Raw genomic sequence first — 15,076 nt, 5'->3', positions numbered from 1 at the left:
CACCCAGCCTCTCCACGCCCTGCTGAAACTGACAGGAAGTCTTCTGTCCTGTGGACTTCGGTACCATGGTCTTTTAGGAATCAGTTAACTGCCTTGTATCTTTAATTAGTTCAAGGTTCAGAACAAATTGCCCAACCTGATAAGCAGTATATATCCATTTGATCTCAAGAAGTAGTAAGGTAGATTGGCCCATCTGTTCTCTCTCTTTAAAATATTCTCTACATTCTAATTCTTACTCTTTTTTTATTCGTTTACTCTTTTATCCCCCTTTCCCCCCCCTCCCTTCTCCTCTCCTTCCTTCTCCCTTGCTCAAACCAGTGTCCACAACCCATCTCCCCGCAGCTCAGAGAAACCTTCCTGCAGACCTGGTACGACTTCGTACAGACCAGAAGAAGCCCTCCTGCTTCATCATGGCCAGTCCACAGTTTGTCAGTAACCTGCAGGAGGAAGTGATCTGCCCCATCTGCATAGATATTCTGCAGGACGCTGTCACCATCGACTGCGGGCACAGTTTCTGCCTCAGCTGTATCAGTTGGACACAGGATCCATCAGACGGTTTACTCAAATGTCCCCTTTGCAAGAAATCTGTGAGGAAGGACACGCTGAGGCCCAACTGGCTGTTGATGAATCTGGTAGAGAAAATCCAAGCTATGAGTCCCCTTGAGGCACAACCAGAAAGGGAAGAACCAAGATGTCAGAAGCACCAAGAGAAGATCCATTACTTCTGTGAGCATGATGGGAAGTTTCTCTGTACAGTGTGTCGTGACTCCCAGGACCACAAATCCCACAAAGCCAACTTGATAGAAGAAGCTGCCCCAAAGTATCAGGTAAGCATTTTGGGTCCCTTTCCTGTCTCGCCCATCAGACCAGGAGCTCGGTGAGGACATGGGAATGGTTACTTCTTTCCTCTGGGTTTGCACTACTACCACCCCCGCCCCATACACTTGAGTGGGCAGTTCAGAGTCAGGCAGGGTGGGCACTCTAGGGATCTCATCATCTCTGGCATACCATTTAGTTCAAAAGTCTGAAGTGTTTTGAAGTCAAACCATAATGAAAAATGGAAAAGGCAAAAAATTTTGAATCAGAAGGTTCGGGCTCAAGTCCAAGCTCCTGAGTTTTCCATAAGACATTCAAGGAGTCACTTTACTTCTCTGAGCCTGTCTCAGCTTTCAAATGGGGCCAACAGAACAGAATTTACCTTTATAAGGCAGTCTGATAGAACAAATGAGGGAAATCCTTTATTAACCCCAAGGCACCATTCAGATATTAATTGTAATTATTCACAGATGACACATTCTTCTCCTGTAGGTCACTGAGGCCCCAGATTTCTTCCTCCCTATCATAACCAGCTCCCAGCTCCCCCCAGTCTCACCCACCTTCCCGAGAGATCAGGAGGTTTTGTGAGGCCAAGAGAGCTCCCAGGCACAGCTTAGGAAAATTGTCCTTTCCCCACAGGGACTAATTCAATTACAACTCAAGGACTTGCAGCAAAAGGAGAAGATGATAGTAGAGGTGAAAGCACAAGGCGAACGGAAGATCGATGTCTTCAAGGTAAGAAAATGCTCAGGTGTGGGTCTCTCTGTCCAACGGTCCTTGGAAGCAGATACATCTTCTCTTTCAAGCCCCTAGAATCTCTTATTACACTCACCACCCAGAAAAAGACCCAGTGACAAACAGAGTGGCTCAGAGTGGGGCAGAGTGTAGGATGGGCAGGCTGGAGGTACAGAAAGACTTGAGGCATCATGGTTTAGGATGTGTTCATGCCTTCTCCTCTACCACAACATTTGCTTGTCTGCGATAGCACCTTTGCACCTGGCCTTGCGTTATTAGAGTAGGTCAAACACTCCAGTCTCCTCCACCTGGAGATAGTGATGTAGGGAAAACGGGCTGGTGTTAGCATCAGAAATACCAATTTAAATACCTACTTCTGCCTCTTACCTACTGTCTTTACCTAGAGACTGACTCCCCAGTTAAAAAATGAAGACAGTGTAACTCCACCCAACCTCTTTACCTGTTTTGTGTGTGTGTGTGTGTGTGTGGGTGGGTGAGTGTGTGTGTGAAAGGAGATTATAAATTGAAAATGCAAGATAATTTTAAAGACTCAGGCCCTTGAAGGCAAAAATGATTAAACATTAAATAAGTTACCCTAAAACTGAGCTCATAGTAAATGCTAAAATAAGTTAGTTCTCCTCAACTTTCTTTTTCCAAATCTGCCATGGAACATTGTTCTACATTGACAACGTAAGTGTAAACAATAAAATTGCAAATTGGATGAGATGGGTGAGAGCCTCTGAGGCCATCCTGTCTTCTGAGTGTCCATTCTCCTCGCCCCCAGGCCCAGGTGGAGCATGAAAAACAAAGGATCATCAGAGAATTCAAGCACCTGCGTCAGGTTCTAGAGGAAGAGGAGAAGTTTCTCCTGTTACGACTGGACTGGCTGGCTCAGGAGGGAGAGAACGGGGGTCACTTCTTTGGCACTTCCACTGAGGCACAGCTGAACTCTCTCAATAGGCTTGTTGATTTCCTGAAGGCCAAGCAGCAAATGTCACCCCGTGAGATGCTCTCGGTGAGAATCCCTTGGGGGAGAAGCTGCAGAGAGGGACCAGCCCATCCCTAGTCACAGGTCAGAGCGTGACCACCTGGCAGAATACTGCTTGTTGTTTTTGTTAGTTGCTGTCGAGTTGATTCTGACTCATGGCAACCCCATATGTGTAGAGTAGAACTGTGGTCCACAGGGTTTTGAAGGCTGTGACCTTTTGGAAGCAGATCCTAGGCATCTCTGATTGGGTTTGAACCACCAATCTTTCAATTAGTAATACTGAGATCATCCCAATCATTTTACCTCTGGCACAGCACTGTCCAATACAAATACAATGCTAGTCACATATGTAATTTAGAAATATATTGCAAGCCACATATGTAATTGAACTTTTTTTTTCTAGTAGCCACATTGAAAGAGATAAAAAGAAACAGGTGAAATTAATTTTAATAATATATTTCATATAACCCACTATATCCGAAGTATTATGATTTAAATCAACAACAATACTTAAAAGTATTGATGAGATATTTTACATTTTTTATACTGAGTTTTGAAATCTGGCACACATTTTACACCTCAGCACCATCTCAATTCAACTGCTAAATTTTCAATGGCTGAAGTAAAACGTAGTCCTACCAAATCAATAAAGTTGTGTTTGATGGAAAAAGTATTTTACACTCCTTCAGTTTTTAAATTTAAATTTGTCAAAATTCAATAAGTTAAAAAACTCAGTTCCTCATAGTACTAGCTACATTTCAAGTGCTCAGTAGCCACATGTGGCCTGGCTGCCATATCGGACAGCATGTGTCTAGTTGATGCTCAAAATAAGCGGAGATCCCTCCTGAATTCACCTCCTACTCCCATCAGTGCAAGAAGCCATTTCTTTCTTTCAAGAAAGACCATGCAAAGCCATTCCAGTCCTCCGCCCTTCTCACCAGCCCCTGCAAGCAGGGTTCTCCTGGTTTAGTCCCAGAGACAAAATTCATTTTCAGAATCTCACTCCTCTTCCCTTCCTCTCCACTCAGTTCCTCTTGAGGTCTAGCCATTTCCCCACCCACTGGCATATCTTGGAGGAGCCCTTCATGGTGGGTGGGAAGAAAGAGATTGCTCCTCCCCTTTACCTATTCTGCACCACACCAAAGAGGCTCTTTACTCTCTGAGCACCAAGAACAGGCTAAAAGCTGAGGCCGTGCTGTTTCTCTTTCTCTTCTAGGGCATCAAAGTTGTCTTGTACAGGTATGATGGGCCATTCCAAATGCATTTTACACGCTGATTCATTCATATATAGAATACTCAACATGTACTCATATAATACTCAAACCTAATCAACACTCCTGCCCCACAAATGCCCGCAAGCTGTCTAACTTTGTGACCAAATACTTAGGCTACAAGGAAAGGCCTAAGCCAGTGGGATGGTTGTGAAAGAGAAGAGCTACTGTCTCCAGCTTCCTGTTTTTTCAGCATAGCTTCTCCTATTTTCTGGCACCTCCTACATGCCTCTTTGCTCAAATGGATGGCTCCTGCGTGCCCTATTCCATCGCCCTGAACCCTCCATCTCCCTGTGCTCCAACTCATCCCTGACCCCAGGTCCCTTGCCCTGGCCTCCCCATTTCCAGTTCCCTATCCCGTGACTTCTACCCCCACCCCCAGGACTCCAATTCTACATCCCCATCTCCTTGTCATGGTCCTCCCTCCCCAACACCCCCTCCCTGATCTCACCACACAGCTCAGCCCTGTCTTCTCAGGAGTCGAGGGTTTCAATTTCTCCAACCAACCGCTGTTTCTCCGGACCTGGAGAAAAAACTCAGTGAAGCTAAATCAAGACATGACTCCATCACAGAAACCCTGAAGAAATTCAGAGGTAAGGAAGAAGCTCTTACCTACTCTGTCACGTGCCTTTAGGGGATTCTCTCCCCATCGCCCCAGGAAAGCTGAACTGTAACTTGTACATACCAGTAATAAGTATAAAAAGAAAAAATCCAGCTACCATGGAGTACTCTGACTCGTGCCAACCCCATGTGTGTCAGCAGAGTAGAGCTATGCTCTATAGGGTTTTTTAAAGGTTTTTCTTCCGAGTCACTCCTGGGTGGACTTGAACCTCCAATCTTCTGGTTAGCAGCTGAGCATGCTAACCGTTTGCAGCACCTAGGGACTCCAAATAATAATCATCCCATTGCCATTGAGTTGATTCCAACACTTTTACTGGGATTTGGAGGTTGAATCATAGTTTATCAGGATTAGAACTTTCCCCACCTACCCACTGCAATAGCTCGGGAAGTAGTGATTCCAGTTTCTGTTAAAACACTTAGGAATGGGGCCATCATTCTATCTTCTGATTTATTGTCTAATATCAGACCTTCATAATACCACCTGCCATGGAGCTGGTTTGGACTCATGGCAAACCCACATTGTATCAGAGTAGAACTGTGCTCCACAGGGTCTTCATGGCTGTGACCTTTTCAGAAATGCCAGACTTTCTGTACATTGCCGTGCTTCCTTTCAGGCATTCATCTTAATCATATTTTACTTGTTCACATCCCTAACTCCTGTGCGAACCACAGAGGGGGGCCTAGACTGATGTCTTATTGACGGTGACCCCCTGCCTAGCACAGTGGTTGTCAGAAAATTGTGCTAGGTTGTACAGCTACTTGGTAGACCAGACTGGAGGCAGGGCCCTATCTTTCCCACTCAACCTAGGCCTGTGGGACCTCCAGCAAGTGGTTTTGGCTTCCCAGGCCCACACTGGAGCTCTGTCTCTTCCTGACTACAGACAAAGAGAAAGTAGATTCAAAGTCAATGAAATCTGGGGGAAATTCATCTTTGAGCATTGCAGGAAAATAGCAATCAACCAGAACAGAAGTGGATGACTTGGACTCTCGATTTGCAGTCAGATATTTCTTAAGAATTTGGGTTTGCAACTAAGAAAAGTTTCAGTATGTAAGGGATTCTGTACTAGCTTCTTAGTGCTGCTGTAACAGAAATACCACAAGTGGGTGGCTTTACATAACAGAAATGTATTTTCTCACAGTTTAGGAAGCTGGAAGCCCAAATTCAGGGCACCTCTCCATCTCATTCCATTTTCTCCCCACAGACAACCTCCAGGCTGATGGAAAGAAAGATAAAAGCAGAATTTCCAGAGGCATGAGTGGGGATTTGATGAAGAGCTGTAAGTGGGGACCGACGGTTGGTCCTGTCATTTGGGGAAAGTGAGAAAAGCAAAGGGGAAGAATTTTGTCTCTGTGATTACACGCAGCCCAGATATGGGAAAATGCCTAGTCCTCAGGCAATTAAGAAAAACAGGCACATGGATATAAGTTTGATTATTTTAAACTCCAGTAACTCACAAAAAGGGTGGTAGAAATGGTTAAGTGCTCGACTACCAGCCAAAAGGTTGGTGGTTCTAATCCACTCAGAGGTGCCTCTGAAGACAGGCCTGACAATCTGCTTCTGAAAGGTCACAGCCTGGAAAACCCTACTGAGCAGTTCTACTCTGCACACATGGGGTTACCATGATTCTGAATCTACTTGACGGCAACTAACAACAACAACAACTCACAAAACAGCATCTAATCCCAAATATTTCAATTATTCAAAAGTAATAAAAAATTTCATTTCTTCACTCCTCAGAGAAAGGGAGGTAAAGTGGGACAAGGAGGAGGTGGATGCAGCTCTGTCTCTGCAGTATTAGCTGCTCTCAGCCACATACCTGGTTTTTGGGCACACCTCTCTTGGTATGAGGTCAGAGCAGCCCAGGGGATGGAGACCCACTGTAATAACCGCCTGTGCCAAAGCCATGAGTCAGTTCTGCCACCTGAGATGGCAGCACTTGAAGAACCATTTCTTAAAGGCCCACTATGTGCTCAGCACCCCACAACCAATATTTCAAAACCCTACAACTCTTCCAAGGTAGGTGTTATTACCTGCAATATACAAGTGGGGCCCCTCGAACTCCAGAAAGGTGAGAGAAGTTACCCAGCTCACGTGACTATTGAATGGAAAAAAACAAAATTAGAACTCATTTCTCCAGAGCAGTCCAAAGCCAGAGAGCATTTAGGGGTTCTATTCCACCAGTGGAGTTTGTGGATTTTGGAGGAGGCAAGTCTTTGTTGTGCTCCATGACTTGGGCTCTGTTGAATGTTTAACATCCCAGGCCCTCCTGGGAGGCGCTAAAGGCCAGTAGAGGACACCCTTCCTGCTGTCACCGAGACAACCTGAAAGGTTTCCACACTTCCCCATGGGTGGGTGGAAGCCCCCACTGAGACCCACTGATTCTTGTTCTTGTTGGTGGTGGCAGGGTGTTTGTTTTTGTTTTTAATTTGCAGCTTCTGGTTATCATGACCAAAACTGGTTTTCTTTCCCCAATTCCCAGGGATCCTGTTAGAGAATAATAATTCTAAACTGAACAAAACCTCGAAGCCCGAGTCAACCTCTCCAGGTAGGAGTTCTGCTTCCTGATGCTGAGGCTTCCTGTGGTAGAGAGAAGGGAACTCCAAGTGGGCAGTGGTCAACATATAGGAGAAAGGGCTTTTCCCTGTGCTCCATCCGTCCAAAGCACAGAATGGGAATGCACTGAGCTGACACTGCTGGGGAAGGGTGCAGGTTAGACTGTAGAAGGAACTTCCTAACATGGAAAATCATCCTCTCTGATGAGAGTTAGGTGGGATGATTTCTCTCCATTCCAGCCTGAGATGGAAGGGAGTAGGGAGGAGCAGGGACAGGGATTTAGAGAGATTGTAAGAAGGACTGGAGGTTGGTAGAGGGCTGTGGAGCTGCAGTTCTTGAAGACTTCAAATGCCAGAAATGGGAGGAAAGGGGTAGGCATTTCATCTAACTCCTTCACTCCTTTCCAAATTACACCTCCTCCAGGAAATCATGTACTCCTAATCTGCTTAACCCTGGCTTGTTCAGGTGCACTTTTTTGAGTCTCACCTTTATCCCTCCTGCTGTATCTAGAGCTCAGCAGTGCTTTCTGTCAATGGAAGATTATTTCTGCCTTGCTCCCACTGACGTCTCTTTTCTTCTCCCTCAAAGGCAGCGGAACAACTGAACCGGCATCACCAAATCCGCTCCCCTCAACTGTATTCAGTCTTCTATCCCCGATCTCCTCTGTTCGGAAAGCACCCCCTCCCGCATTGCTCCAGGCCAGAAACAGGATGTCTTTTGCCGAGGTCCCTCAAAGCCCAGCCAGTTCTGAGAACTCGGGGAGTGCTGGCTCCGCATGGGGGGAAGAGCTCAAGGTGGCGCCGAGTGAGTGGCTGAGAGTGGTGAGGGGTCACTGCTTGAGTGGAGTCGGGCAAGAAAGTGGGGCCTGGAGGAGAGTGGAAATAAGAGGGGTGAAGACCTGGAGAAGGGACCGGGGTGTCCTTGATCAGAAGGCGAAAAGACAAGCACCCCCTCCCCACAAACCATGCTTCCCTTCTTCTTATTGCTTTGATTGGGGTGCCCCCTGGTGGATAAAGGAAGTCCCTACTGCTGTCTCCTCTCCTTTCCATTTTTCTTTTTCTCCTCTTTTTTAAACAACTATTTACTGAGGCAGCAGTTCAACCAGGTGTGGGGGACCAGAAATGAGTAAGGCCTACCTGAGTCACAATCCACCTAACCCATCCCATGAACCTAACCACTGTCTTCTGCCTCACATTTCCATATACTCCATCTCTCCCAATCCCCCAAGGCCAGCAAGGGAAAATTAATTAATATTGCAGTAAGAGGGTTTGGGAGTCCCTGGGTGATGCAATGAGCCCTGATGGTGCAGCTGCTAAGAGCTCAGGCCGCTAACCAAAAGGCTGGCAGTTCAAATCCACCAGATGCTCCTTGGAAACCCTATGGGGCAGTTCTACCCTGTCCTATAGGGTCGGTATAGTCAGAATCACCTGGACAGCAAAGGATTTGGTGTTTGTTTGTTTTGGGGGGTGCAAACGGTTAACATGCTAAGCTGTCAACTGAAAGGTTGGAGGTTCAAATCCACCCAGAGGTGCCAGTTATCTACTTCTGAAAAATCAGCCATTGAAAACCCTATAGAGCACAGTTCTACTCTTGACATTCATGGGCTTGCCATGAATGACTCCGTGGCAACTGGTATATGAGGGTTTGAGACTAGGTAATAAGTAGGGAGGCAGAATGAGGCCACCCATTCCTAAGTGTTTTAGCAGAGACTGGAATCACCACTACCCAAGTCATTGTAGAGGGTGGATGGGGGCCCTTCCAACCCTGATAAAACTATGCTTCAATGTCCAAATCCTAGTAAAAGTGTGTGTGTGTGAAGGGAGCTAACTATTCCTCTTTCTGTACCACAACCCCACCCATGCCTGTCTTTCAGGAGCCCCACTTTAGAAAATGACTGGAGCTCAGGAAGTCTAAGCCTCAGTATCTCTTGCTGTTGTAGTGGTGGTGTGCCCTCCAGTGGATTCCAACTCATGGCGACCCTACAGGACAGAGTAGAACTGCCCCATAGTTTCCAAGAAGCACCTGGTGGATTCAACTGCCGACCTTTTGGTGAACAGCCATAGCTCTTAACCACGTCGCCACATTGGGTTTCCTAAATCTTTATAGCAGCAGATCACCAGGCATAGCCACTGGTGGATCCAAAGCGCTGATGTTTTGGTTAGCGACAGAGCCCTTCACCATTACTCCACCAGGGCTCCTTCAGTATCTCTTATACTAGCCCCAAATCTTGTTTTAGATAGGTAATCAGAGACTATATGAAACGCGGAAGGATGAGCCGATGGCCTCAGCCTTAAATGTTGAAATGACCCTCCACCACCACCAGTGGGGAGCTCTCCTCTGCACCTGCTGGGTAGTCCATGGTGAAATTTAGGGACTAATTCCGAGAAGGAGGGGGAGGGACCTAGAATTTATTCTTTGGGGACAAGGAAGGCTGAGACTGGAGAAAAAGCCTCCGTCCGGCAGCATCCCGAGGGTGCTCAGAGGTTGGTGGCTGGACAACTTGACCCACGGCTGTCCCTCTTTTTCCTCCCATCTCACGCAGCCCCCGTGACCCTGGACGCTGCCTCGGCCCATCCGGACCTCGTCCTTTCTCCGGATCTGAAGACAGTGGCGCTGGACTTCGTCCCTCCGGGTGACTCAGAGGAGCCCGCCCACCCAGAGTGCTTCTACCCGTTCCGCTGCGTGCTGGGCTCGCCCGGCTTCTCCTCCGGCCGCCAGGCCTGGGAGGTGGAGCTCGGAGGGGCCGGGGGCGGGGCCTGCGTGGTGGGCGTGGCCTCGGAGCACGCAGCGCGCAGGGGTTTCTTGGCTGTGGAGCCCCGGGCCGGCTTCTGGGCGCTGCGCATCGCGGGCCCCGAGTGCCAGGCGCTCATCGAGGCCAACACCCGGGAGGAGCTTCCAGCCCGTACGAACAGAGTGGGCGTCTGTGTGGATCACGAGCGCGGGGAGGTTGTCTTCTACGACGCCATCACGAGCCAACATATCTACACCTTCCAAGCCTGCTTCCCGGGGCGGATCTTCCCCTTTTTCCGGCTCCTTTTTCCTGGCACCAAGATCACCCTGAGCCCCTAAAGTTGTTCCGAGTCCTACCTCTCCTTCCCGCTGTCCGCTCACTTTGGGGATGTGCCGCAGCTGGTAGGGTTAACGCTAAGCTACGAAGAGCTGTTTAGGAGGGTTACACCCTTCGGGCTCCCGGATGTCTGCGCTTACTTTAAATTTTTCTTTTTTCTCTCAGCCCGCCCCCACCCCCACCCATATGCCTAGGTAGAAAAGAAAACTTCAAATACACTAAAAGACTATACGCAGGCTATTCATTGCAGCACTGTAACAGGACTGGAAATAACTCAGATGTCCATCAATAGGTGATGGTCAGAAAACGAGATGAGAGAGCAGCCAGCTGCATTCTGTTTGAGACGCAGGTGCGGGGAGCTGCCTCTCTCTCCCCCTCCACCTTCTCTCCCACAGTCCTCGTGGCCCTGGACGCAGCCTCAGCCCATGGACCTCATGCTTACCCAGTGTCTGGAGCAGTGATGCTGGACTTCGTCTCTCCAGGCGACTCGGCCAGGTTCAATAGCATCGCGCTTTATATCCGTTAGGTAGTTATCGCGCAAGCTATGAAAAGCAATGAGGAATGTCTCTATATATTATAGGATAATTCCCAGGATATATCATTAAGTGAAAAAAGCAAGGTGGGGAACAGTGCATATACATATTGTGTGTATATGTATATTTTTTAAGTGGAGGGATAAACCAAAAACTAATAAAAACCATTACCTGTGGAAGGAAGGGGAGAACCAGGTGGAAGAGATGGAAGATATTCTTCTCTGAATGTGTCTTGTTTTGTATATTTGACTTTGGAACCGTGTAAACGTTTTACATCATCATAAAACAAAATGAAAATGAGACAAAATTAACCTAGCTGTGTATATAGTCATCGACTGCACTGGATTTTCTGGGTGGGTGTATATAGTTGATAGCTTAACCATCCAAAGAGAAGTTATTTTAAGTGACTTTAAAACACAGGAATTTATGCATCCTTAGTGGGATATACACTAATAACAAAAATAATTCCTAATAAATTTTAAGTAATCGTATCTGTGATAATAATAAAGAGCTCTCCCTCAACCATTTAGCTATCCTGAGAGATTTGTACAAAAATGTAGAATAAATGAGTCTCTTTATTTAGAGAAAGGCTATTTCAGAAAGGTGAGTGGTTTTCACTAGTATCCTCCAAAATAACAATTGAGTTTATTCTTAGTTATCACAATTAACTGATGAAATTTTTTTATGTATTTGATGTGCTTCCCAAGGAGGGGAGGAGATCTACAGATTAAAAGAGACTTAAAAGACATGAACTAAATGCAGTGGTGAATTTATTTGGGTCCTAGTTTGAACAGATTAATTAAAATTGAATTTTTTAAGTATGAGAAAAACGTGAACATTGTATATTTGACTATACTAAGGACTCACGTATTTTTAAGGTATAATACTGGTACTTTGTTTTTTGTTTGTTTTGTTTTTAAGGAATTCTTCGAATAGTGAAATTTTTACTGACGACATATGTCTGGGATTTGCTTAATAACCCAGTGGGGAAGGGCGGGGAGGGAGTACGAGGTAATAGATGAAACAAAATTAGTCATGAGTTTATAATTTTTTTTTTTTATAATTGTTGAAGTGGGTCACGGGCACAAAAGAGTTCCTACTGTTTTCACCCTGTGTGTTTGAAATTTTCATAATAAAATTTAACACACACACACACACGCAGACATCCTCTCAGTACAAACATTTAAGAGCGACTCTGACTCAGAAGTCAGACATCCTACCGGAGATGTTAAAAGGTTTTATCACCAATGATTGACTGTAGCCTGGAGTGGGAGTGGATGTAGTGATTCCCTTTCCAAGACAAACCCGCCCGCCTTGTCTGGCTCCCCGCACTCAGAACCCAAAGTTAATACCAAAATCACATAGATGCGCCCTCCCCTCGAACCCTCACCACCACCACCACCCGCAACAAAAATCCTGCTCATTTACAGTGTTGCCATCAGAGGGATCAAAGTTTAGACTCAGCAAAGGACAACCCCTGTTTCCGGGATGACCCTGAAGAAGTAAAAAGGGCGAGGAACTAGGAAGCACCAAGCCAACAGGACGACGAGATGACCTACGGAGAGCAAGACCCAGGATTTGCGCCGGAGTTAAAGCTGAGTGTGAATTCCTTCCTCGCCGGCTCACTCCAGCCGGGCGGAGCTGGGCAGGCGGGCCGAGAAGGTTACTACCGCGCGTTCGGGTCTCGAGCCCGCGCAACGACCGGAGGTGCGGGGAGTCGCCGGCTGACCGCGGGCTCCGGCGCGCGTCCCGGCATCGGGAGCGCGGATTCCAGGAGCTGCCATCAGCCCCTGCCCGGCTCCTCCTTCCAGTTCCCGCCGTCGCCTGCTAGGCGCCGCCTATTACATAAGCAGGTGCGAGGCCTTCACCTGCCTGAGGAGGGGACGCCCACAGGCTGCGGACGCGCGCGGGCCGGGACCCGCCAGCAAGCCCCCTGTGGACTTTCGTTCAGAATCAACGCCACCCCAAAAGAGGGAACAGAGTCCAATATGTCTATTTCCGGTACTCTAACCCCTAATCATTGACATCACGTACTTTACTTCGTGCTTACTTTAATTGTATGGAGATTTATCTTCCTGACTAGAGGGGAGATCTTCCTGAACTGGGACCTTGCACTGTCTTAAGTTGATTTCACGTTTTCTTCCTCCATCTCCTTACCCCTGACATCTACCACAGCCCCTGGAATCAGGTACTTGCTTAATCAATATTTTCTAAATTGACAAAACAAAAAGCCAAGCCAGTTGCCCTCCGGTGATCCCAACTCATGGTGACCCCTATGTGTGTCAGAGTAGAACTGTGCTCCTTAGGGTTTTCAGTGGCTGATTTTTCTGAAAGTAGATCACCAGGCCTTTTTTCGTAGGTCCTCTGGGTGAACTCAAACCTTCAACCTTTCTATAGGGGCTGAGTTCATTAACTGCACCACCCAGGATGCCACCATCCCCTAATTTCCCTCCCCCACAAAATACTGATGTCTTGGAAATCCCATTCAATTTTCATGGCTCAGTGCCACATCACCTCCTCCAGGAAGGCTTCCCCTGGCAGTGTTACTGGCTTTTCCTGCAGGGAGTGTGTATACTCCCAAAGCCATTGCAGCCAGCTCCATCACAGTGCTGATACTGAGGGCAGTAGACTGTGAACTCCTTGAGGGCGGAAGCAGCGTCTTACAGTAGTTTCACTCTCCCATTCTTGCCCAGTACAGTGCCTGGTTCACAGTGAATGAAGGGATACTTTGTGACAAGGTTTACATTTGGAGAGGTCTCCCAACCTGGACCTTAACCTTGAACTATGACCTTCTCCTTTTCTGTCCCTGGAAGGAGGGGATCTCTTTAATATTTCAGAATCGGATATACCTGAAGAGTGTCCTGGCCATTCTTACAGTGTTATGGCTGGGAAGTCAAGTGGTCAGAAAGACCAAGGCCCTAGAATCCCATTCCCTAGTCCAGGGTGTTTTCTACTCCTCCGCACAGTTGTAATAATACTAATAACTTGTTTACAGTGCTTTAGTGTACTAAATGCTTTCATAGACATAATTCTATTTACTTCTCACAATCTCTTAAATTAGGTATCATCACACCCTCACTGATGCTCAAACTCGGGTATCTTAACCCAAACCCCTTGCTGTTGAGTGGAGCCTGACTTTTGGCAACCTCATGTGTCACAGAGTAGAACTGCTCCATAGGGTTTTCTTGTCTGTAATGTTTACAAAAGCAGATTGCCAGGCCTTTCTTCTGTGGCACCACTGGGTGAGTTTGAACCCCCAACCTTTCAAGTAGTAGTTGAGCACAAACCTTTTGTGTCGCTCAGGGACATCTTTTTTTTTAACCCAAAGCACATATAAAAACAATCTTCAAAAATCAAAATCCCAGAAAAGATATGATAGTATAGTTATAATACATAATAATCTTTCCATGGACTTGCCTCCCACCTTGTCACCCTTAACTCCATCTGTCACCCACTGGAAAAAGTGGGTATTAAAAAGAGAGAAATAATGGCATTGGAAAAGAAATTCAAGGACATGATCTGAGGAAGGCTAAGGTAAGGAGAAAGGAAGGTCAGGAAGTGGGAAGAGAGACTATATTCTCCAGGAAACATGAAGTTTGGACACCTCGGCTGGGGGACCAGAGGAAGAGGGGAGATGGTCTTCAAAAGGCAGAAGCGCAAAAAGCACAATGGAGATGAAGCACTCAGAAGACACAAGAGCTGCTCCCTAGGGAGGAAGACTGAGCAAGAGCCACCCATCAACTGGGAGGGTCAGTGAAAACTGGAGAAGAGCCAAGAGAAGGAGGACCAGAGGGCTCAGCTTCCCTTGTCCCCCAGAATAGCCCCCTTGAGGAGGCAGGGACCCCGGGCTTCCAAAGCAGGTTTCTACAAACACTTTGAGATCCTCAAATCATCTTGTCCCCCTCCCCAGATCTTCACCCACTGCCCTGTTTTATACTCATTTGTTGCCACACACCCCCACCCAGCTACCCTCACCTGGGTGTCATCCTCAACCACTTCTTCCTCACACTCAACCCTGTAGACATTACCACCTACCTCAGGGCTCCACCCACTTCTCTCCCTCCTCACTACCACTGTCTAGATCAGGCCATCAGCCCCATCTGGATTATGACAGCTGCCTCCCTTGTGACCCTGCCTCTAGAATTATCCTGCCTAGACAATCCTCCATGGCCCTAAATTCCAAAAATTTTATTATGAAAATTTCAAATATGCAGAAGAGTTGAAAGAATTTTACACTGACCGCCCAAATACCCACCACCTAAATCCTATCAACATTTTACTATATTTGCTTTATCAAATAGGCTTCCATCTACCATCCGTTTATCCATACATCAACCCATATTAAATTGTATGCATTTCAGTGTAAATTTCAGACCATCAAATGTTTTTTTAAAACACAATCTGATCATGTCAGGACTTACGCAAGCTTTTAATGATGTCCCCTTCTCTCAAGGACAAAGCCCAAATTCTACATCATGGTTTATAAGTGCC

At 46.9% G+C, this 15,076-nt stretch overlaps 1 protein-coding gene across 1 annotated transcript; it reads left to right on the top strand.

Moving 5' to 3' along the window:
- The first annotated feature begins 410 nt into the window (after positions 1-410).
- TRIM31 (tripartite motif containing 31) lies at positions 411-10,112 on the top strand. The gene is made up of 9 exons (XM_049868509.1): positions 411-827; positions 1,456-1,551; positions 2,336-2,566; positions 3,756-3,778; positions 4,288-4,403; positions 5,634-5,708; positions 6,912-6,977; positions 7,661-7,789; positions 9,528-10,112. Exons 1-9 carry the CDS (start codon positions 411-413, stop codon positions 10,052-10,054), a joined length of 1,680 nt encoding a protein of 559 aa, XP_049724466.1. The 3' UTR covers positions 10,055-10,112.
- The last annotated feature ends 4,964 nt before the right edge of the window (positions 10,113-15,076 follow it).

This window comes from Elephas maximus, chromosome 1 (genome assembly GCF_024166365.1).
Source record: "Elephas maximus indicus isolate mEleMax1 chromosome 1, mEleMax1 primary haplotype, whole genome shotgun sequence".
Classification (NCBI taxonomy): domain Eukaryota; kingdom Metazoa; phylum Chordata; class Mammalia; order Proboscidea; family Elephantidae; genus Elephas; species Elephas maximus.
This window is presented reverse-complemented; position numbering and strand designations above follow the sequence as displayed.

What these genes read in the sequence shown, in the direction of transcription:
- TRIM31 (XM_049868509.1), top strand. Translation starts at nt 411, where the DNA reads ATGGCCAGTCCACAGTTTGTCAGTAACCTGCAGGAGGAAGTGATCTGC. An exon ending in AAGCTGCCCCAAAGTATCAG is followed by an intron (nt 828 to 1,455) that starts GTAAGCATTTTG and finishes CTTTCCCCACAG; the next exon opens with GGACTAATTCAATTACAACT. An exon ending in GCCCGAGTCAACCTCTCCAG is followed by an intron (nt 6,978 to 7,660) that starts GTAGGAGTTCTG and finishes CTGTTCGGAAAG; the next exon opens with CACCCCCTCCCGCATTGCTC.